Raw genomic sequence first — 23,038 nt, 5'->3', positions numbered from 1 at the left:
AGAGCATATATATACCTCAAGAGTGCAAGTGAAACGGTCATGAACGAGTTGATTAATTGCATCTCTGAACCTGTAATAGTCATCAACTTTGTTCTAAATCTGATGACAAATTCGTGTTGATTAGTACTATCAACTTCATGCCTTGTTCTAAGTTGTACAATATTTTCGCCCAATTAGTACTATCAGCTTACCATTTCCCATGCCTTAGTTTTTAATAAATATATCCACTGAAATTTTTACTCAAAATCATATCAGCTTGTTAACAAGTGCAGTCAATTGCTGAACTGATATCGCATATAGTACCACACTGCTCAAAAAGACAGTTTAACTCTCACACTGCTCAAAGTGACAGTTAACACTCTATATTACAATTTCTTTTTTCTTTTTTCTTTTTTCTTTTTTTCAGAACTGTTACAATTGCTTATTATAAAAATTTAAAGGAGAGAGAGTTGAGGGCATGTATTTTTAGGTCAGTGCTGTGTTCAAATGGAGTCCATTAGTGAGTGGTTGTCCAAAACATCTCTGGAAATTACATTCGTTGAAGCTGACAGAATCGCTTATGTATTCATACACCAACATTTCGGCATATCAAACTGAAAAAAAAAAAAAAAAAAAAAAAAAACCAGTTCATGAACTTTTTTGTATGGATTGTTTGTGTTTCAACTAGCAAAGCATGTAGGAGACAGAGAACTATATGTATAGCTCCTTTTTATTTATCCAACGGATTTCTTCAGGCCTCATTGATCTGCAGATTAACATAAAAATCCCATGTCAATAACAAGTAAGCAAACCAAATTCAGGAAATTGCAGTGTGTAGTATGTCTAGGCTCTAGCTTACAAACCAATAAAGTGGATCAAGACAATATGTATACCTCAAGAGCGCAAGTGAACCCGTCATGAACGAGTTGATTAATTGTATCTCTGAGCTTGTAATAGTCATCAACTTTGTTGTAAATCTGATGACAAATTCGAATGTACCCCGTTGTCAACACAACCTCTCCATCTTTGGGAGCTTGATAATGTATCCTGACTTCAACACCAAATTTCTTGCGTAAATGTGCCCATAACTTCATAGCATCATCATCACTTGAAATCCCCAAACAAGACGGTAAACCAACCATGATCATGCTAGCACACATATCAGGAGGGCAGCCTAGATTGGTTCCCCAAGCTTCTGCCAACATCTTCCCCATCTCTACAACAGCATCATGATTCATTTTTCTGATTCCCTCAACACCGCCTTCGAATCTCTTAACGAACTCCATAGCTGAAGGAAGCACCAGATATGGACTATAATCCCTTGTCCCAACCCAAAAACTTTCTTCAGCCAACCCCTTACCATACCTATGAGATACAACAGGGTGATGTAATTCCAAATCTGAATATGTAGCTGACTTCCTACAATACAAAAATGCAGCTGCAGGTGGGCAGAAGAACCACTTATACAAAGTACTAGCATAAAAATCTGCCCCAATTTCTTGCATATCAACATCTACGCACCCAACACCATGAGCTGCATCTATGAAAACTTGTTCAACACCTTCTTCCCTAACGATTTTAACCAATTGCTTAACTGGCATTACAACACTTGGCATGCATGTGACATGATCTATCACAGCCAATCTCACTCTCCTACCATTACCCTTTTCTCTCTCCAATGCTTTCCTAAATTCACTTATGATTTCTTCATTGGAATTCAATGGAAAGTTAAATGGAACTTCGATAACATACCCACCAGCACGTGAAAAGTAGGCCTTGATTGAGTTCTTCACTGCACCATAAGTGCAGCTAAACATAATGACAGTATCCCCCTTGTTGAATTTCCCTTCAGCAAAGGCCCATGCTGTTTGCTGCAGGACTATGGCAGCAGCAGTGGAGATGTTGTCTACAATGGAGACTTCATCCACATCTTCTGCGTTGATAAGGTCTTTAATTATGGTTCTTGATTCAAGTATCCTGTTCTGGAGATCATTCAAGAAGAAATTGCACGGCTGGCGGAGCATTTTGAGCTGCCATTGTTGCAAGGCAGAGATGACAGAAGCAGGGCAGCAACCAAAGCTGCCATTGTTCATCATGGCAACACCAGGAGCATGGTGAGCAAATTCAGATTGGATTTGGGAGTCTGTGATGAAGGAAGAAGAAAGCTTTGGCTCAATGGGAGCATGGTTTTCGATGCCCTCAGCAGCATCTAGGTTAGAGGCCCTTGAGACTTGGAATGAAAGCTTGTGGTAGAAGAATTGGAGGGTTCGATAAGGAAGAAGAACAATAAGTAGAACATAGTAACGGCAAAACATAATAATCTTCTCAGCCATGACCTGCGTTACTAAAAAACACAACCATGCATGCACAACAAAAAAAAAAAAACAATAAAAAATGAGGATCAGAGCCAAATGTATTGTTGAGGCAAGAATTAATTAAACATGATTTTTAGTAAGTACCCTAAGCCGTTGTCGAAAGTAGTTTTCTTTCGCGGATGATGTTGGAATTTGATGATAATACTAGCAGCAAAGTACCACAAGAAATTAATATACGAAGATACGAGAAAGAGAATGATAAATAGGGAATAAGAGCTCAGAGGTCTGCTTCATATTTTGAAGCTCAGACTTGTTTCCCTAAATTTCAATTATTAAGTTGGAGAGAGCAGCCCTTTCTTGAAATATCTATTACAAATGCTGATAGCACTCGTTAAGCTATATTCATCTATGAAAGCTTGTGGCTTCCTAGAGGCCTTGAACTGATAGCACTCGTTAAGCTATATTCATTATAAATGCTGACCCACTTGTTGGTGTGCTCACCAACTTATAAAGATGACACTTTAACACTATATTATAAAGCTGGAGAGTAATTCTTTGAACGCCTTTTAGGGTTAGAATTGCTGTTTATAAAAGGTAAAGGAGAAAGTGTAAAGGGCAAGTATTTTTAGGTTAATCTTGTTGGTTGTTTAAGTTCTTGGGTTTTCACAGATTCTCAAATGGAGCCCATTGGTCGGTAAACATATCTGGAAATTACATTCCTTGAAGCTGACAGACAATTGTTTATGTATTCATACATGAAGTTTTCTACATATCAAACCGAAAAAAGAAAAAAGAAATGTTCATGAACTTTCTGTATAGTTTTTTTGCCTCTGAAGGAGCACTTTTGGACTTAATTGTACCAAAACCATTGCAGCTAGCAAAGGATGTAGGACACAGAGAACTACAGCTCCTTTTATTCATCGAACAGACTTCTTCAGGCCTCATTGATCTGCAGATCAACATGATATCCCATGTCAATAACAAGTTAGCAAACCAAATTCAGGAAACTGCAGTGTGTAGTACGTCTAGCTTATAAACCAATAAAGTGGATGAAGGCAGAGCATATATATACCTCAAGAGCGCAAGTGAAACCGTCACGAACGAGTTGATTAATTGCATCTCTGAGCTTGTTATAGTCATCAACTTTGTTGTAAATCTGATGACAAATTCGAACATACCCTGTTGTCGGCGCAACCTCGGCATCTTTGGGAGCTTGATAATGTATCTTGACTTCAACACCAAATTTCTTGCATAAACGTGCCCATAACTTTATAGCATCATCATCACTTGAAATCCCCAAACAAGCTGGCAAACCAACCATGATCATGCTAGCACACATATCAGGAGGACAGCCTAGATTGGTTCCCCAAGCTTCTGCCAACATCTTCCCCATCTCAACAACAGCATCATGATTCATTTTTCTGATCCCCTCAACACCGCCTTCGAACCTATTGACAAACTCCATAACTGAAGGAAGCACCAGATAAGGACTGTAATCCCTTGTCCCAACCCAACCAGTTTCTTTAGCCAACCCATTGCCATACTCATGAGACACCACAGGGTGATGCAATTGCAAATCTGAATTTGTCACTGACTTCCTACAATACAGAAATGCAACTGCAGGTGGGCAAAAGAACCACTTATACAAATTGCTAGTATAAAAATCTGCCCCAATTTCTTGCATATCAACATCTATGCACCCAACACCATGAGCTGCATCTATTAAAACTTGTTCGACACCTTCTTCCCTACAAATTTTGACCAAATGCTTAACTGGCATTATAACACTTGGCATGCATGTGACATGATCAATCACAGCTAATCTCACTCTCCTACCATTACCCTTTTCTCTCTCCAATGCTTTCCTAAATTCACTTATGATTTCTTCATTGGAATTCAGCGGAAATTTAAATGGAACTTCGATAACGTACCCACCAGCACGCAGAAAGTAGGCCTTGATTGAGTTCTTCACCGCTCCATAAGCACAGTGAAACATAATGAGAGCATCCCCTTGGTTGAATTTCCTTTCAGCAAAGGCCCATGCCGTCTGCTGCAGGACTATGGCTACAGCAGTGGAGACATTGTCTACAATGGAGACTTCATCCACATCTTCTGCATTGATAAGGTCTTTAACTACGGTTCTTGATTCGAGTATCCTGTTCTGGAGCTCATTCAGGTAGAAATGGTCCGGCTGGCGGAGCAATTTGAGCTGCCATTGATGTAAGTCAGAGATGATAGAAGCAGGGCAGCAACCAAAGCTGCCATTGTTCATCCTGGCAACACCAGGAGCATGGTGAGCAAATTCAGATTGGATTTCGGAGTCTGTGATGAAGGAAGAAGAGAGTTTTGTCTCAATGGGAACATGGGTTTGGATTTCATCAGCTTTGAGGTTGTGGAAATGGTGGTTAGAGGCCCTTGAGACTTGAAATGAAAGCTTGGGGTAGAGGAATTGGAAGGTTTGATAAGGAAGGAGAAGAATAGGTGGAACATAGTGGCGGCAAAACATAATAATCTTTTTAGCCATGACCTGCTCACTCAAACCAGAACCATACACAACAAAGACATTAGCAAATTAATGAGGATCAGCGCCGATTGTATTGTCGAGGCAAGAATTAATTGAACATGATGATTTTAAGTACCTTAAGCGTTTGTTGAAATTGGGCGTTAATGATCTCTCATTCATAGTCATTGTTCAACTTATTAATTTGTAATATTCTTGCGGACTCTTGATATGTCTCAATGCTTGTCTTGACTACAAAAGACAAGAGAGCTACGACCAAAATCACTTGTTTTATATATGACATTAGGGAGGTTTAAATTGATTAGGGAGAAAAATAAAGGATTATGACGTTGATTTTAAGATTTGGGTCACCAAAAGACAATCTTATAAAGTTTGGTGTATTAATCTAAAGTCAACTTCCATATTTTCATGCTTTTGAATCTGGCTATCTACATGTGATGTGCTGGAAATTATGCATGGAAAATGGAACGCTAGAGAACCATGGATTTAGGTTTGCCTTTGTGGCAAGAAAAACATCACTTTAGTAAATATATCAGCTTATTAACAAATGCAGCTTATGGCTGAACTGATACCATTTGTAGTAACACTCATATAGTTCAAGTGGGCACGGTAACTTAAAAGTTCTGGGATTAAATCACTGAGCTCAAAGAGACAGTTTAACACATTATATTAGAAAGATGAAGAGTAAATAATTGAAGGGCTTTTAAGGAATGCATCAGTTACAATTGCTTATTATAAAACTGCAAAGGAGTGCAAGTGCTTTCAGGTAAGTCTTGTTGTTCAAGCACACATTGTGTTTCACTTATTGTCAAACTGATTGCATGAGGTGCTGTGTTCAAATCGAGTCCTAATCTCTGCGAATCACAACCAAACCGACAGATAATTGTTAATGTATTCATACATGAACTTTTCTGCATATCAAACTGAAAATTCATGAACTTCTCTATATATATACTTGTTTGCTCAGGAGCACTTCAGAAGTTAATGGTACAAAATCCATTGCACAACTAGCAAAGCATGCAGGATATAGGACCATATAGCTTCTTTTTTTCATCGAACGGAGTTCAGGCCTCATTGATCTACAGATTAACGTAAAATCCCATGTCAATAACAAGTAAGCAAACCAAATTTAGCAAGTTGCAGTGTATAGTATGTCTAGCTTACAAACCAATAAACTGGATGAAGGCAGAGCATATACATACCTCAAGAGCGCAAGTGAATCCATCACGAACTAGTTGATTAACTGCATCTCTGAGCTTGTAATAGTCATCAACTTTGTTGTAAATCTGATGACAAATTCGAACATACCCCGTCGTTGATCCAACCTCTCCATCTTTGGGAGCTTGATAATGTATTCTGACTTCAACACCAAATTTATCACATAAATGTGGCCTTAACTTCGTAGCATCATCATCACTTGAAATCCCCAAACAAGCCGGTAACCCTACCATGATCATGCTAGCGCACATATCAGGAGGACACCCTAGATTGGTTCCCCAAGCTTCTGCCAACATCTTCCCCATCTCAACAACAGCATCATGATTCCTTTTTATGATTCCCTTAAGACCGCCTTCGAACCTGTTAACGAACTCCATAACTGAAGGAAGCACCAGATATGGACTATAATCCCTTGTCCCAACCCAAAAACTTTCTTCAGCCAACCCCTTACCATACCTATGAGACACAATAGGGTGATGCAATTCCAAATCTGAATGTGTAGCTGATTTCCTACAATACAGAAATGAAACAACAGGCGGGCAGAAGAACCACTTATACAAAGTACTAGCATAAAAATCTGCCCCAATTTCTTGCATATCAACATCTACGCTCCCAACAGCATGAGCTGCATCTATGAACACTTGTTCAACACCTTCATCCCTACAGATTTTAACCAATTGCTTAACTGGCATTACAACAGTTGGCACACATGTAACATGATCAATCACAGCCAATCTCACTCTCCTACCATTACCCTTTTCTCTCTCCAATGCTTTCCTAAATTCACTTATGATTTCTTCATTGGAATTCAATGGAAAGTTAAATGGAACTTCGATAACGGACCCACCAGCACGTGAAAAGTAGGCCTCGATTGAGTTCTTCACCGCACCGTAAGTGCAGCTAAACATAATGACAGCATCCCCTTTGTTGAATTTCCCTTCAGCAAAGGCCCATGCTGTTTGCTGCAGGACTATGGCAGCAGCAGTGGAGATGTTGTCTACAATGGAGACTTCATCCACATCTTCTGCGTTGATATGGTCTTTAATTATGGTTCTTGATTCAAGTATCCTGTTCTTGAGCTCATTCAATAAGAAATGGCTCGGCTGGCGGAACATTTTGAGCTGCCATTGATGCAAGGCAGAGATGACAGAAGCAGGGCAGCAACCAAAGCTGCCATTGTTCATCATGGCAACACCAGGAGCATGGTGAGCAAATTCGGATTGGATTTCGGAGTCTGTGATGAAGGAAGAAGAGTGTTTTGGCTCAATGGGAACTTGGGTTTTGATTTGGTAGAAGAATTGGAGGGTTCGATAAGGAAGAAGAACAATAAGTGGAACGTAGTAACGGCAAAATATAACAATCTTCTCGGCCATGACCTGCGTCGCTCAAAACACAACCATGCATGCACAACAAAAACATTAGCAAATGAGGATCAGAGCTAAATGTATTGGTAAGGCAAGAATTAAGTAAACATGATTCTTAATAAGTACCCTTAGCCGTTGTCGAAAGTGGTTTTCTTGCGTAGATGATCCTGCATTCCCAGTCATTATTCAACTTATACAAGAGAGCTTTTACCCAAAAAGGAAAGAAAAAAAAAACTTATACGAGAGAGCTAGGAACAAATCACCCGCTTTTATATGTGACATTAGGGAGGTTTAAGTTGATTATATAGAAAATCAACAGATGGTTGCGTTGATTTGAATGGAATCTTAATCTTATCTGAAGATTTGGGCCAGCAGAAGAAAGTCTTAAGTTTGCTTGCTATATGAATTTTCAGATGTTTAAACTCATCTTCAATTTTATCATGTTTTTGAATGTGGCTTGAATTTGGCTATTATGCATGGAGTTGAACTAAAAAAATCATGACTTTTATTAATCTCGACAAGTGATAGGTTTTACCTTTGTGGCAAGAAAAACATTATTTTAATAACTTATAAATATGTATGTCAACATATTTTTGCGCCTTCTCTTGCAATTAAGTGTGAATCTCCTTTCTCGTAAATGAACTTAATTTAAAATAATTTAAATACTACTCATATAAAATTAAAATTGTGTGGATAGGTTCCTCTACCGAGCTCGTGATGTATCAATGGTTGTCATGACTCATGACAAAGACCAATCACCAAACTCACTTGTCTTTATTATTACGTGGGTTTGAATGGGAAATTTCAAACATGTGTGTTGTCTGAGTTCGAGAATATGCGTGCAATCTTGTCTTTTCAATCTAATCCATCCAGGACACAAATACTTCACGAAATTAATGGCGGTGGATAATATAACATGTTCTATTTTGTTGTGTGGGTGTCGATGTAGACAAGGTTTTCATATTCGTGGTGTTCGCGTTGGATAGATAAACATGGGGTCGCATTCAGGGGTTGAGAAAAGTTTCCCTGTTTGCTTCAATTAGTTCAAAAGCCGTTTGATTTTCGCTTCATCGCTCTTCAACGTTTTCTTTTGCAGAAATGACATGCCAAATGAGTAACGAGTAAATCATCATGAATCCTAGTCCTAAGAATGTTCTCAAATGATTTGATGTCTGGCGATAATGAGATGAAATGAAATGGTAGGGCCTTTGGTGCTAGATGATGACTCATATGGTGGACGACTGACCGTAACGTACCTCTTTATAATGGATAATTCGGGTGGGATTAACAATTTTTTTTGGGTAATGATTTCCCCACTCTAATTTTATCCACTTACACTCCTTTTTTATTTATAAAATGGAGTGTAAGTGGATAAAATTGGAGTGGAGAAATCACCACTCTTTTTTTTCTCATCATAAAAATGAAAATTGCCTGTCTAGTCATGTTTGTCAAATGTTGCTTCATCTAATGGTATTATGAAGCGTGAGAGACTAAAAGAGCCCTCATAGGATTGCCTACTCAACTCATTTATCTACTACGAATGCTTGCTTCAAACTTACGAAAACACAATCAACAGCACCTATGAATTTTGAATAGGCTGCTAACTTTGAGATAAAACATTTGCTTTCTTAAATTGCGGCGGCTGTCGCCGCGCCAGTGGATGTAGCTGAAAATGAAATGCGGGGAATAAGAATAAATCCTAGAACGAGCCAGCAAAGATTTCAGATTCAAAACCCCGTTAACAAGTGAATATAAAAGAGGAATATGAATGAGAAGAATCCAGAGGAATATGAATATGATCAAACCAAAAGGCACAAGAAATCGGAATAAAATCAAGATAGCCAACTTAAGGCAGAAAGAATAGTGGAGAATCTGGAGACCAGTCGGTTCTTTGTCTTGCCTTTTCAATATTAACATTTTAAAAAACAATTCTTTTCAGATCCAGCATATGGGTGGTGGGGGGTGGTCCATGGTGGATACACCCTCCTCCAGTCAAGTCTTCTCAAGGTGCAAAATTTCAGTACATCTAGTAGCCATATTTACATAAAAATATCCCCCTCAGATAGTTGCAACATGCCCTAACTAAAGAATAGTCACCACTTGAAAAAAGCAAATAATCACCAGCCATCATGAAGTGCAACAATAATTTGCAGGAGACAACTGTGCAAATGCTATATTGAAAAAAACAAAAAAAGAAATCAAACTAACAATCCCTAGTTGATGATCCATGACAAGGCAATTGCAATTGCAATTGGCAATATAAGCTGGCAGGTCTTACTCTTACCACAATAAACATTGATGCAACAGATATGAAGTTTGTCTTAAATGAAAACTATGTAAGAGTTAAATAAGCATGCAAATGATGACAAATAGTCATTAAACATTTACAACAACAACAACTCCGACAGTGTTCAACAGACAGTTAACATCTCCAGGAATCCAAAACACCAAAAACCATGAAGAAAATTGTTTCTGCTTTGATACATGCACCCAGCAGTCTATTTTCTACTAATTTTAGGATTTAATGGTACCGAAACCATTGCAACTACTGAGGCACGCAGGCGAGGCAGATAACCATGGATGTTATTCATCAGAAGAACTTCTTCAGTGCTTTGTCAGACTACAAATATACAGAAAGTTACATGTCAAAAACAACTTAAAACTAATTAACACGCATTCACAAAATACTGCACAAATTTCCACAGAAAATCTCCAATCACTGGGTGTACTCAGAATGGCTCACCCAAGCAAGCCTTTTAAAGGTACCAAATAACACAAATAAAGCTCCTCCTTGCATATCATAAACTGCAAGCAGACATAGGGCAATTCTAGGGATACAAGTTATCCAGAAAAGAATTGTTAAGCAATAAGCCTCATATTTGATAGCTAACAATCGTTATACAATATTACTTTTGCCCTGCAAATAAACATCTTCTAAGTTCTGACCAAATCACCTCATTATCTACCACCATAGCCTATAGACACAAATATACTGACTACCAAAGCAAGAAACACCAGTTAACTATAATTGCACTTCTGGAAATGGTAGTAAGACCACTTGGGTTCATCACAATATTTAACTAGCATTTCAATCTCAGTATAAGACAGGGAGAACCTGATTCTTGATGCAAAAGGGAAAATGGAAGGGATATGGATCTTCATATTGGAAAGCCAAACAACAAGGAAATTACACTTTTTAGTATTTCTTACTTTAAAACAATTAAAATGCTTGAAAGCAGAGGATACATCATCAGTTAGAAAGTAGTGAAGCACAAGTGAACCCCTCGGAAACAAGTTGATTAATTGCGTCTCTGAACTTGTAATAGTCATCAACTTTGTTGTAGACTTGATGAGAAATTCGACAATACCCAGTTATTGACTCAACCTCCCCATTCTTGGGTGCTCGGAAATATATTGGGACTTCAACACCAAACTTCTCCCTCAAATGTGTCCTTAACTTTTGAGTATCCTTCTCACTTGAAATCCCCAAACAAGCCGGTAATCCAATCATGATCATGCTGGCGCACATCTCCGGGGGGCACCCTAGATGTGTTCCCCATGCCTTGGCCAACATGTTCCCCATCTCAACAACAGTCTCATGGTTCCTCTTTTTGATGCCCTCAATACCACCTTCAAACCTATTGACAAAATCCAAAACCGAAGGAACAACCAATTGAGGACTGTAATCCCTAGTCCCAATCCAAGCACTTTCTATGGCCAACCCATTACCATACTCATGAGAAACAACAGGATGGTGCAGCTCTGGACACTTGGGGGACTTCCTACAATACAAAAACGCAATAGCCGGCGGGCAAAAAAACCACTTATGCAAATTACTAGTATAATAATCAGCCCCAATTAGCTTCATATCGACATCAGTACACCCAATACTATGAGCAGCATCTACAAAAACCTGGTCAACTCCCTCTTCCCTACAAATCTTAACCAATTCTCGAACAGGTATAACCACACAAGGCATTGAAGTAATATGATCAATCACAGCTAGCCTAACCCTCCTACCATTGGCCTTCCCTTTCTCCAAAGCTTTCTTAAATTCAGTGATAATCTCATCATTAGAGGTCAAAGGAAAAGGCAAAGGGACTTCAATCACATACCCACCAGCACGACTTATGTAGGCCTCAATCGACTTCTTCACAGAACCATAAGCATAATGAAGCATAACCACAGCATCCCCTTTGTCGAATTTGCTCTCTGAAAATCCCCAAGCGGCCTGTTGAAGCACTATGGCGGCTGCAGTGGTGGCGTTGTCGACGATTGAGACCTCTTCGACATGGTCGGCATTGATGAGATCCTTGATGATGGTTCTGGATTGGTGAATTCCCTTCGTGAGCTCGTTGAAGTAGAAATGGTCAGGCTGGGCCAGGTACTTGAGCTGCCATTGTCTCTGAGCTTCGATAATGAAGGCCGGGCAGCTGCCGAAGCTTCCGTTGTTGATTCGGGCGATATTGGGGTCATGGTGAGAAAATTCGGAGGCGATTTCAGAGGCTGTGATGAAAGCAGGGGAGAGTTTGGGCTTTTTGGGTACGTGGGTTTTTCTGTCCCCGTTGGGAGTGTGGTTATGGTGGTGGTTAGGGGAGGAGGCCATGGGGAATTCGGGTTCGGAGGGTTAGGGTTTGAAAGGGGTGATGATGAAGCTGAAGCTGTAGCTGAAGATGAGCATGAAATGAGAAAAAGGAGAGAGAGTGAGTGTGGTGGTGTGTGATTGGTTAGAGCCTTTGGGAGAGAGAGAGGGGCAGGACAGAAATTAATTAATTTCCATTTAATTGAAGATTAATTTTAGGGGTGAAATGAAATGGGACAAGTGGGGCACATTGGTGGTGCCATTAACTGAATTAACTAGTCAGGTGGCGCCAAATAAGACACACTCAATGACTCAGCTGACCATTTCCATTTGTCTGGTTTCTCCCACGTGATATGCACGTGATTTCCCACCACCAATTTCTTTTTCTTTCACTACAGTGATTTTCTTTCTTGATTTCCAAATCCACCAGAAATTTACTATTTATTTCTTTGCTTTTTTCGAAAGTATGGCTATGGATTCAACCCATATCATCACTTTGACTCTTTGTTTTCTTCTGCGATAGGCCTCCTCTCTGTCTCCGTGTGAAAATCACTTTTTAAGAGGACCCATTAGAGAGAGATAATAAAACTCTTTAGTGGAGGAGAGTACAGTTACTGAGTCTATGAGCATCGCTATGAGGAGGGTCTTTATTCCAGTATCATACAATATTTTTTTCGTTACGAACACGAGCATGAGTTAGATTTTTGTTTGCTCAACCAAAAACACATTATAGATTTATGTATGGGATAAATGGTTACTATTTAGGCCAGTTTTTATTTGCTTCCTATTTATTGCCACCCCCACATCTTTTTATTTGGAGCAGAGTTCATGTCACCAAAGTTCTCTCATTAAAATTGTCATCATCCCTTGGCGTGTAAGGATCCAAATAAACTATTTAACTCAGTCTTACTTGTAGCATTGAATTAATGATAGACCAATAAGAGATATGTAGACATCTATTCCAAGGATGACGCTAACTAAAGGTTCCAAATCAACTATTTTAACTCCTCATTGTATGCGCAAAGGACCCACTAGTGTAATAGTTTAAAGTATTTACTCCCTCAGACAAAGTTCTGGGTTCGAGTCCTAGCATCCGTGTTGTGTGTATGAGTTTAATATGCTATTACTCTTTTCAATAGGAATGGTCCTCAAAAAAAAAAAAAAAACTTCTCATTGTATGCATAGATCAAATTGGTTAGTCGTCATATCAAATTAGCTAATTTAATTCAACAATTAAGAGATATGACCTCACCTAAAAGCCATATATGGGGCCCTCCTTATATAATGACTTGCATCCAAGAATAGGACAAGTAATGGGTTTGTGTTGTGTTTTTGTTCGATCTCAAATCCCTTTCACTTCATGGATTAAAGCCTTTAATTGTGGAACCAACGACAGCGATGTGGTGCCACGTGTCGCATTATTATTAGCCTCAATAACTATGGGCTACAAACCCAAAAAAAATAGAAATTTGACAATATGGGCTAGATTTATGTCTACATGTTGTAAATTTGGGGTCAAAGCCTCAGACTAGTCCATTCAAGTTTCAGGCTTCTTTTGGGCTCTTTTCTTCTTTGATTATTTTCCAACACGGCATCATCGTTTCATCCTTTTACCACCTAAAGAATCCAACAAATATTTGCATCAACATCACCTCGTACACAAGTTTGAATCTACCTCTCCCGTAAATTAGACTTACGACTATCACCTTGGTATACAAGAGAGTTTGGGCCTCACCTCGGTACACTTCTCCATCTTGGAGATGGCGAGGACTTATTTTCTTCAGTGGTGATGGTAGCATCTCATCTGACAAATGATGGAACTGGGTTGCAGGCACAGAGTCAGCAGCCTTAGGAGCAGGGACGGGCTCGGCCATGAGGGCAGTAGCTGGAACATCATGAGGCTCTACATCAAACCACAATCAGATTCAAATAATAAGTTCATTGAAAAGCAACTACAAAATGAACTTCTTGGACATTAAAATAGCTCAAATGCAAGCAATTATACTCACCCTTAATATCCATTTTCTTGTCCTCAATCAGTATGCCAAGACCATCTGCTTCATCTGACCCTGAACCTATCTTATGCTTCACTCGCCTTATGCTGTACACATGCTGCATAGAAACTTTATCATCTAGTCTTTCAATTTGACACATTAATTTGCAAGAATGTAATGTGAGGATATGGAGTTATTTTCCGAAACTTTTGAGCAGACAAATGGATGACAATTATAGATTATCAATGGAGGAGAGATGATAAAAGTATTACCTTGACAGAACCGGCCATGGCGACATTGGTGGTGTTAGCTGGAGTTTCCTTGTCCTCACATAGAGTAAGGCGCTCCTTTCTTTTGCGTCTGTAGAAAAATGTAATGAATTGAGTGGGATATATAAAGTGAGACTGTGCAAGCATCAAGCCGTTTTATACTATGGCTTGTAGACCTGCATTTTCCTTTTCTTCGTTGCCTATGCTTATAATCTAATCTTGGGGAAAAGAAGAAAACGTGACAGATATATAGAATTCTGGAAGTTATCTGAGGTGGAACCAGGCAACAATAGTTTGAACCCAACCCAATTCCCATTCTAACTAGTAACTAGTAACCAACTTTACCACCAATTGCAGAAGGAAGGACCTACCACCAACCATTAAACTTCAAACAGTCTCAGCCTCTCAGGCTTTACAACCTAAGCTGTTGATCCTTTTTGACTCAATAAAATTACAGAAACAACTCTCAAAGATGAACATGCTAGAATCACATTTATGCATGTATAGACATGCAAAAAAACATCTCGGACTGAAACTGGACTAGTACGAAAATATAAACAAACTGCAGTTTTCACATGAGAGAGAGAGAGAGAGAGAGAGAGAGAGAGAGAGCAGACCCTGAAAGATGAGTTTCAGGAACAGGACCAGAATGAGATTCAATTTTGATCCTCCTCACACAGTTAGTCTCAGTTGTTTCTGAACTTCAACAACAAAAATGACAAAAAGAATCCATAATGAGTAATGCAGTGATAAGTCCCCTTTGTAGACATAAATTTCGTTTTGTATCAGGGTGACAAAAAGAATCCACAAACATAACCAAAATGCCATCCAAGATGAAACCCATACCCAAATACCTCAAATTCTGCAGAGACTCCAGACGTGTCACTAACATCTCCATATTCTTGAACTGTCTGGAGTAATTGCCGCCTCCATTTTCCTCAACATAGTCGCCAACACTGCAAATGGTTAACAAAAACAACACCCAAACGCCATTAACAAGCAAGAATTGATGAAAAATCACCCAATTACTCAGGAGACACAGAGACTCATAGGACAACAAAAACTCACTCAAGTTCCACATGCTTAGAAGACCCATCAGTCAAAGCATAATAAACATGCAATTTTCCCTCCATTACAAGACACTTGACGAGCACCTTCCTCGAACCCTTTTCCGGGTTCACGTAGATGAAGGCGTACTGGTCGTCAAGCTCGTTCCAGTCCTGAATACCCACTTCATCTGCAACCAAAAAGAAACAGACCAAAACCGATTAATTTGAGAAACTTGTATCCGTTAATTTCCAGAAAGAACACTGCTTTTATAGAGTTGGGTAGGTACCTGTGGAAGCAGAGGTGAGGCCAGAGGGGTTGAAGGCAGGGGGACCTGTGGCGGTGAGCTCGTAGCCGGAAGCTAAGAAGAAAGAGTGAACGGCAAAAACCACTTTGTCGTTGTCGTTGCCGTTGCGAAATGCGGGCTTCAGGGCTTTGATCAAAGCCATCACCGACTTCCCGCTCGCCATGGCTAGCTACCTTGTAGCTAAAGCTTTCTCTTTTCTCAGCGTGATTGAAACTTGAAATGTGGGTTTTCCCTAATGTTCTGCAAGGAAAATAAGGAAAAGACTGAAGCGTGGCTTTACGGCTAGTTTTTATCTTGGGAAGGAAGCAATCTACTGCGGCGTTTCAAAAATAAAGGAAACTCATTTGGAATGTCAAATTGTATTTTTACAAGTAAAACATATTTAAAGGTCAATTACTCACAAGCAAAGCTTTTGCCACCCTACTTTGAAGAGTTCTTTTTTTTAATTTATTTTTAATTTTTTCTTTCGATTTTTTGTTTTGCACCTTAGCCTATTGGGATCTATTGTTTGGAACCTGAAATTCCCATGCCAATTTGCCAAAACATGAAGACAATACCATCCAATATGTCTTTAGCGGGGTTCCCTTTCAAGATATAAGGACAAAGTTTTTCCTTTTCCTCTTAATTGCCCTACTTACAAATTGTTCAAGCCTTTGCAGGCACTCAAGAATCATTTTTGCATTTGCTCATTTTGGACGGAAAAAATCTTACAAGTTCAGCTGCAAGGGTTTCCTATGAAAATGGCAGGAACAAAGATTTTTTATTCTAAGAAAATGGTTGATGTTCTCAATCGTTTGGAAACATGTTGAACTAGTAAGGTGCAAAGATCTTATGAATCTGTTCATTTCATAATCAAATGGTGCATTCATTTCAAGGAAAAAACATGTAGCATAAAACCAAATATCCATATTTGAATCACTCCCATAATGACGATTAACAAACCCAACTGAACTCGCTTAGAATAGCAATAAAACTTTCATGAACTTAGTGCTAATTTCCTTTGTCATAAGTAGCTATGTTTTGGGGCTCACACTCTGGACTAAATAAGCGAACCAGCAAAGCAGTGGTTGAGCTCATAGAAACTGCGCCACATGCTGCCCAACGAAGACTCCTAGGAACTGTAATTCTGGGTCCTGAAAGAGCACAAAAGCAACAACATAAGCTATGGCTTTGTGTTCATCAACTAGAATGGATGAGTACATTTGTTTTCAGCTTAAACTTCGCATACGATCATAATGATCAAGAATCAAACATAGCAGGCACATATCATGGCATTTAATAGAGAAAGTGCATGTAGAAGTAGAAGTAGGACAGACCATAATGCAGTCTACAAAGGATCCAGAATCCCAATGCTCCGCCAACACTGAAAATACCAGCAGTGTGTCTCATCAATCTAGAACAAGGTTTTGCATCCGACCTCATCAGCTCGCCATCCGAAAACCCTAAAAAGCGCCTCAACGCCATCTGTATAACTTTGTGCTACAATTTAAAGCTTCTTTCCCACCTAGGATGTTCCACTAAAAATTGGTAAAAGCTTGATTCAGTTGCCAAATTAAACTTTGGAAATTTGAGAGGGGAATGACACTGACTTGAGTGAACGACACAAAGCAAAATACTAGTACGTCAGTATGTCAAATTGAATGCTACCAAAACCAAATACCATGCTTGTTTCAACAACTTTTATATTGCACAAAGCCTTGAACTTTAGGCATACTCATTAATCACAAACACAAAGTTTTTATACAACGGTAAAATGCCAACGAATTCCGATATGAGAATAGAAATTTGTATAACAAATGCAGTTTGAGATCACACCAACCCACCAACCATCATTGTACAAAGCATCAACCTCTGAAATGATCAACAACAGTTTCAGGCAGACAAGGTCATAGGGGCAGCGTATCAATCTCTTCTCTCAGAAATGCTGAATCATCTTCTGTCCTCAAGCTCTGGTATTCAATAAGGAACTTGTCCTCCCCCACAGTTTCCACTATAGTTGCAGCAAACAAAGTACCATTAAACCCTCTTCATCACTGCTAACCTCAACTTGCGTTCCCTTGGTAAAAATCTCATGAGTTGACACTTTTGCAATTTAGAAATCTCACCTCGTCAAATGTGAACTAAAGATAAATGAGATAAAAATGACCAACAGTAAAAAGAAAAAGAATGTGTAAGCTGTGGGGGAGGACAAGTTACTTATTGAATAACAGAGCTTGAGGACAGATGATGATTCAGCATTTTTGAGTGAATTGATACGCTGCACGTACGACCTCGCCCGCCCGAAACTGTTGTTGACCATTTCAGATTTGCTTCAAGAGGTTGATTCTTTGTACAATGATGGTTGGTGGGTTGGTGTGATCTTCTAATTGAAAAGCTATCTCAGTGCGTCAATTTATCGAACACAAAAGGGGCTGTTTGAGATGAAGTTTCGCATACAACACAATACAGCAAAAATCCGAAACATTACAAAGAATTAGAAATAAGACTACAGACAAAGAAAAGCTCGTGAAGGAAATTACCTTTTGGCCTTTTTGGGGAGCAAAACAAGTCTGAAGATTGATCGACAAAGTGTGGGACTTTCGGAGTGGGTGTGAGACTGATAATGATTAATGATCGTGAGAGGCGAAGGAAGAAGAAGTAAAGAAGAAGGCTGCATGGGTTGGGCTGGATATTGGGCTCAGCTAGAAGGGCTTGGGCTAGCTAAGGCTTAGCCGGGGAGAATAGTGTAAGTTTACCTTTCCTTTTCGTTTTCGTTTTCTTTTTTCTGGTGGTCAGTGTAATTCATTTTCTTTTCTTTATATTAAATTATGGTTATTAGTGTATAATTATAATAATAAAATGAGGGTTGGTATGGTTTTTTCTCATGGCTCTATGCATACCACCTAAGTTATCATATATGCTTTGGAGTTGGAGATGATAAAATACTAATGTCAATTTCATCATTCACTATTTCGTACATCAAAATAAATTTCGAGTGAGACGATAGTAGAAAAATTTGAAAACCAAATACAAGGCTCAAAATAATTGTGTGTTAAATCGTACTACTACTAGAGAAAGTGTGTCTGGAACATTAGCTCTTTTACTAGTAGTGCATGATGATTGCACACTAAGAAAGTCTGGTTTTTTAATTATTTCATTTTTATATATTGTCTTTTGATTTTGAAAATGGAGTTATTTGCAAAAAGGACAAGAGCTTTGAATTCGGATGGCACCCCGCTCCTTCCTGTCCACGGCTTTTCATCTTTGAAACTTCTGGGTAGCTTCTGTTTCACTTTCATCAGATATTATTGCATGGCTGTACTGTACATCGTGATCGTACCTTACCTTTAGGCTTTAGCCATAACATTTCTCAGTCAGATAATAATAATTATTATTATTTTCTACAAAACTGACAGTGATATTATCTTTAGCTAATTTTACAAGGGAATGTCCTTAACAGACTTTTATCTATAATGAAAACAATAATAAAATTGGGAAACATATTCAGCAAGCACAAACTTTTGAGTTCACGAGCTAGAAAGGCGCGTGGCCTTGTGATTCTGATGCAGACAGAGTGAGCAACTAATGCTGGACATTGGACCACGTAGTATATGAGAAGGAAGGGATCTACTAAACTCCTACTTTCCTGGATTACATGTTCTTCTGGACACTTCTTGGTTCATCAGTTTCCTACCATACCAGCTTCTGTTCTGTGGCAGCAGCAGCAGCTCCACCACTTTCCCAAAGCTAAGCTGACCAAAGGTTTGACTAATTACTAAATCTTCATGATCATCATGAACATCATCACTACATCAACCAAAAGATTGATTTCATCACATGGCTTCATGATTTTTATGCATAGTAGCTTTTATTTTTGTGTAATAATTTGTTGAGTTTTTTTTTTGGAGATGGGGTTCTTTGTTAGTGGTCTTGCCTACTTGATCAGCAAACTAGCTTTGTTCTGCTTCAATTCTTCTCTGCTTTTAAACTTACCCAACAACAGCAATTTACTTCTTGTTATAGTTGAACTCCCTTAAATTTGGAAATTTTAAGAACTTATATCATCAACTCCCAAAAAGACTGATAGCTAGGGCCCTTGAGCCAATGTTCTTGATACATCCTAATTCGGTTGCTAGATATGGTGATTGATTCATCCTTTGATTCTTGTATGACTTCTGCAACATTCAGTTTAATTTTGTCACTCTTTTTGACAGGATGTGGCACAAATACCTCTTGGTGGCCGTCTACTTATGGGCCTTAACATGTTCACTTGTTCCTGCTTATGGCCTAGTGAGAATCGGTCTGAAGAAGCGACCCTTGGATCTTCAAACCATCAAAGCTGCAAGAGCAGAAAGGTTGGCAAATTACAGAGGGAGTCTAAAGGGCATGAATCAGAATCATTACTTGGGTAGTTCAGATGAAGATATAGTACCTCTCAATAATTACATGGATGCTCAATATTATGGGGAGATTGGAATTGGCTCACCTCCTCAGAACTTCACTGTCATATTTGATACTGGCAGTTCCAATCTTTGGGTTCCATCATCAAAATGCTATTTTTCTGTAAGTTTTGTTTAACTTTACCTTGTCACGTTCCATAATCTCCTGTCTACAAAGTAACTAATTGTTTTCATAATTACATGCAGATTGCATGCTATTTCCATACGAAGTACAAGTCAAGCAAGTCCAGCACATACACGGCAATTGGTAATGTGATATATGAGTTTAAAGGGGCTACCTTTTGCCAAATGTAAGTTCAGATTTATAATGGTTTCCTTGTGGTTCAGGAACGTCGGCCAAAATAACATATGGAAGTGGATCAATTTCTGGTTTCTTCAGTCAAGACAATGTTGAAGTTGGAGACCTTGTTGTCAAAAATCAAGTGGGGTTTTGCTTTGTTTTGTTCTTCGTTTTCATTTTCAGACTAGATGCCTGTAGTGTCTGCAGCCTTTGTGATGCATGTAACCTTCATCTACTTTGTAAATTCAGGATTTCATTGAGGCAACAAAAGAGGGCAGCCTCACATTCGTTTTGGCGAAGTTTGATGGACTTCTTGGCCTTGGGTTTCAGGAAATCTCTGTTGGGAATGCCACACCAGTGTGGTATTGTTATATCTAAACTTTGTGTTAAATCTGTATTGTCTCTTTCCTCAAAATTATGCTTTGTAGGTTTTATTCTCCATAAAATGTCCAATGCCATGGATAGTTGATTCATTTTAAGATTACAGGCAAACCATGGCGGAACAAGGTCTTTTAAGTGATGATGTCTTCTCATTCTGGCTTAACCGAGACACAACTGCAGAAGTAGGAGGTGAACTTGTTTTCGGTGGTGTTGACTCAAAGCATTATAAAGGGAAGCATACCTATGTTCCAGTTACTAGAAAGGGTTATTGGCAGGTGCTAGAAGTTATATGTTTGGACCATTTGCATCTTGTTTTGTTCTTTATTCTTGGAGATTAAATATCTAATGAGTTAAACATCTCTTCCCTGTTTTCAGTTTGAAATGGGCGATATTGTAATCGGGAACTTGTCAACAGGTGATTCAGTAGCACCTTAAGCATAGACATGTTCTGATACCTTGTTAGATCATGGAGAATTCCTGCTATATCAACTGTGGAGGAGATACTTTGGGATATTTTTTCTGATCATTGATTGTTCTTGTTGTCTTATAATCTTTAGAAAAGTAGTCTAATATCAAAATTCTGAAGAAAATGCAATGAATTTATGAAACTTCTAAAGTTAGTGCTTGTACCCAGGTGTTTGTGAGGGGGGTTGTGCTGCTGTTGTGGATTCAGGAACGTCCTTACTCACTGGTCCAACGGTATGTGCTTCCATATATTTTCTACTATTTTTTTTACTTTCAAAAGGACTCGATGCTTGATTTAATATTGGCTATTCTTTTCAGACTATTGTGACTGAAATTAACCATGCTATTGGAGCTGAAGGAGTAGTAAGTGCAGAGTGCAAGCAAGTTGTGTCTCAATATGGAGACTTGATTTGGGATCTTCTAATATCAGGGGTGGGTTGTTTTCTATCTTCAACCAAATATTAACCTTTCATTTCAACTCAATATCTCCAAGGATTATCCATGGTCTGCATTCTGCAGGTACAACCTGACCAAGTATGTAAGCAGCTTGGTTTGTGCGTTTTCAATGGGGCTCAGTATGTGAGGTCAGTATATTCTTATGGTTACATGATGCTTTTATTTTTTACTATGCCTGCAGCGTATCGATGCCTTAGACTATGAAGGTTATTTAATCTTAAGAAAGCAGTTTCATGGAAGGTGCGGCCATGGTAGTTAAAGTAGGTATTCTAGTGATCAGCCTTACTTTTAGGGGGAGAAGTCATTTGTTTGAAGGTTAAGCGCAGCACAAATACTGGAACTCATAATAGTTGAAGGTTTCGTGTGAAAACCCTGTCTGTATCAAGCATATACCCTTCTCTTCTCTTTTTATGCACTGTTGATGGTCTAAAACCCAATTCTGGGCAGCACTGGGATTGAAACAGTGGTTGAGAAGGAGAGCAGGGAGGGCTCATCTGCTGGTGACAGTGCTTTGTGCACAGCTTGTGAGATGGCTGTTGTTTGGGCCCAGAATCAGCTCAAACAAAAAGGAGCAAAAGACAGAGTCCTAAGCTACATCAACGAGGTGAGTTGCTAGTACCATGTCCTGTTCCGGGAAGCCAAAATTATAAATAAATTTCCGAGTTGTGCTGAGCATTGATGTTGGTACAAAATTTTAACAGCTCTGTGAGAGCCTTCCAAGTCCACTGGGAGAATCCATAATCGACTGCAATAGCATTTCGAGCATGCCAAACGTGACCTTCACCATTGGAGATAAACCTTTCATCCTCACTCCGGAACAAGTTAGATTTTGACATTACAGCTTCTTCTTGTAGTTAATACTTTCTTGCCTATGTAAGCTGTTTCGGAGAAGTAATTACTGGTGCCATTTGCCATATTTTTCCAGTATATTCTGAAAACTGGAGAAGGCATTGCTGCCATCTGTATCAGCGGGTTTGGGGCTCTTGATCTTGCTCCTCCAACTGGGCCTCTGTGGTACCTTATGAAAACCTTACCATTCATACACTCTGCATCTTTTTTAAGGTTTCTGTTACTGTGGCTTAGGCTTAGCTGACATAATGTGCATGCAGGATTCTTGGAGACGTATTCATGGGGCCATACCACACCGTGTTCGACTTTGGTGACCTTCAAATCGGATTCGCAGAAGCTGCTTAACAGCCATATCATTTTGGTTCTTTGTATCTTGTGATCTTCAGAAACTTTTAAGATGGAGATGTTGTACATTGTGATCAGATGATGTTCTCATGTTTGACTCCCAACGTTTAAGCTTTATATAGATGGTTTTTTTATTATTATATTTCCTTTTCTTTTATTACAGATCTTTTTTTTCCTTCTCACTTTGAATGGATATGTTTTGCAAGCACACATACATCACTTGGGTT

The 23,038-nt window shown here is 39.0% G+C and overlaps 6 protein-coding genes across 7 annotated transcripts; 1 reads left to right on the top strand and 5 right to left on the bottom strand.

Annotated features, from left to right (window-relative positions):
• LOC18771931 (probable L-cysteine desulfhydrase, chloroplastic) lies at positions 398-2,651 on the bottom strand. Its single transcript, XM_007207625.2, has 3 exons — positions 2,439-2,651; positions 873-2,323; positions 398-745 (listed from the first exon to the last, which is right to left on the bottom strand). The coding sequence occupies exons 2-3, from the start codon at positions 2,310-2,312 to the stop codon at positions 731-733; spliced, it is 1,455 nt and encodes a 484-aa protein (XP_007207687.2). The 5' UTR covers positions 2,313-2,323; positions 2,439-2,651; the 3' UTR covers positions 398-730.
• On the bottom strand, positions 3,022-5,318 carry LOC18774311 (probable L-cysteine desulfhydrase, chloroplastic). Its single transcript, XM_020566328.1, has 3 exons — positions 4,934-5,318; positions 3,367-4,821; positions 3,022-3,243 (listed from the first exon to the last, which is right to left on the bottom strand). Exons 2-3 carry the CDS (start codon positions 4,816-4,818, stop codon positions 3,229-3,231), a joined length of 1,467 nt encoding a protein of 488 aa, XP_020421917.1. The 5' UTR covers positions 4,819-4,821; positions 4,934-5,318; the 3' UTR covers positions 3,022-3,228.
• LOC18772177 (probable L-cysteine desulfhydrase, chloroplastic) lies at positions 5,426-7,818 on the bottom strand. Its single transcript, XM_020566329.1, has 3 exons — positions 7,524-7,818; positions 6,018-7,409; positions 5,426-5,894 (listed from the first exon to the last, which is right to left on the bottom strand). Exons 1-3 carry the CDS (start codon positions 7,578-7,580, stop codon positions 5,880-5,882), a joined length of 1,464 nt encoding a protein of 487 aa, XP_020421918.1. The 5' UTR covers positions 7,581-7,818; the 3' UTR covers positions 5,426-5,879.
• Positions 9,713-12,202, bottom strand: LOC18775399 (probable L-cysteine desulfhydrase, chloroplastic). The gene is made up of 2 exons (XM_007205120.2): positions 10,644-12,202; positions 9,713-10,017 (listed from the first exon to the last, which is right to left on the bottom strand). Exon 1 carries the CDS (start codon positions 12,001-12,003, stop codon positions 10,648-10,650), a length of 1,356 nt encoding a protein of 451 aa, XP_007205182.1. The 5' UTR covers positions 12,004-12,202; the 3' UTR covers positions 9,713-10,017; positions 10,644-10,647.
• LOC18773655 (probable proteasome inhibitor) lies at positions 13,228-18,509 on the bottom strand. 2 transcript variants are annotated; one of them, XM_020566266.1, is made up of 10 exons: positions 18,116-18,509; positions 16,913-17,113; positions 15,579-16,729; positions 15,311-15,479; positions 15,089-15,198; positions 14,860-14,938; positions 14,246-14,333; positions 13,989-14,091; positions 13,715-13,882; positions 13,228-13,596 (listed from the first exon to the last, which is right to left on the bottom strand). In XM_020566266.1, the coding sequence occupies exons 3-10, from the start codon at positions 15,757-15,759 to the stop codon at positions 13,574-13,576; spliced, it is 921 nt and encodes a 306-aa protein (XP_020421855.1). In that variant the 5' UTR covers positions 15,760-16,729; positions 16,913-17,113; positions 18,116-18,509; the 3' UTR covers positions 13,228-13,573. The 2 variants fall into 2 exon arrangements, with proteins under 2 accessions (XP_020421855.1, XP_020421856.1); XM_020566267.1 differs by having other exon boundaries at positions 14,860-14,943; positions 15,097-15,198.
• LOC18772585 (aspartic proteinase) lies at positions 19,065-22,965 on the top strand. The gene is made up of 14 exons (XM_007207301.2): positions 19,065-19,337; positions 19,790-20,138; positions 20,222-20,282; positions 20,363-20,457; positions 20,565-20,677; positions 20,803-20,971; positions 21,072-21,111; positions 21,331-21,395; positions 21,480-21,593; positions 21,681-21,745; positions 22,065-22,221; positions 22,319-22,438; positions 22,543-22,631; positions 22,727-22,965. Exons 2-14 carry the CDS (start codon positions 19,791-19,793, stop codon positions 22,809-22,811), a joined length of 1,521 nt encoding a protein of 506 aa, XP_007207363.1. The 5' UTR covers positions 19,065-19,337; position 19,790; the 3' UTR covers positions 22,812-22,965.

This window comes from Prunus persica, chromosome G6 (assembly GCF_000346465.2).
Source record: "Prunus persica cultivar Lovell chromosome G6, Prunus_persica_NCBIv2, whole genome shotgun sequence".
Classification (NCBI taxonomy): domain Eukaryota; kingdom Viridiplantae; phylum Streptophyta; class Magnoliopsida; order Rosales; family Rosaceae; genus Prunus; species Prunus persica.
The sequence above is the reverse complement of the archived record's forward strand: the minus strand, read 5'-3'. Positions and strand labels throughout refer to the sequence as shown.

Bases quoted from the DNA above. Each gene is read 5' to 3' on its own strand.
- LOC18774311 (XM_020566328.1), bottom strand. From the start codon at position 4,818: ATGGCTAAAAAGATTATTATGTTTTGCCGCCACTATGTTCCACCTATT.
- LOC18771931 (XM_007207625.2), bottom strand. From the start codon at position 2,312: ATGGCTGAGAAGATTATTATGTTTTGCCGTTACTATGTTCTACTTATT.
- LOC18775399 (XM_007205120.2), bottom strand. From the start codon at position 12,003: ATGGCCTCCTCCCCTAACCACCACCATAACCACACTCCCAACGGGGAC.
- LOC18773655 (XM_020566266.1), bottom strand. From the start codon at position 15,759: ATGGCGAGCGGGAAGTCGGTGATGGCTTTGATCAAAGCCCTGAAGCCC. The intron at 14,334-14,859 runs GTCTGCTCTCTC...ATTTTTCTACAG, and splicing joins CCTGAAACTCATCTTTCAGG to ACGCAAAAGAAAGGAGCGCC. The intron at 13,883-13,988 runs GTGAGTATAATT...GGTTTGATGTAG, and splicing joins CAAGAAAATGGATATTAAGG to AGCCTCATGATGTTCCAGCT.
- LOC18772177 (XM_020566329.1), bottom strand. From the start codon at position 7,580: ATGACTGGGAATGCAGGATCATCTACGCAAGAAAACCACTTTCGACAA. The intron at 7,410-7,523 runs GTACTTATTAAG...TGAGCGACGCAG, and splicing joins ACTTTCGACAACGGCTAAGG to GTCATGGCCGAGAAGATTGT.
- LOC18772585 (XM_007207301.2), top strand. From the start codon at position 19,791: ATGTGGCACAAATACCTCTTGGTGGCCGTCTACTTATGGGCCTTAACA. The intron at 22,222-22,318 runs GTGAGTTGCTAG...AAATTTTAACAG, and splicing joins TCCTAAGCTACATCAACGAG to CTCTGTGAGAGCCTTCCAAG. The intron at 22,439-22,542 runs GTTAGATTTTGA...ATATTTTTCCAG, and splicing joins TCATCCTCACTCCGGAACAA to TATATTCTGAAAACTGGAGA.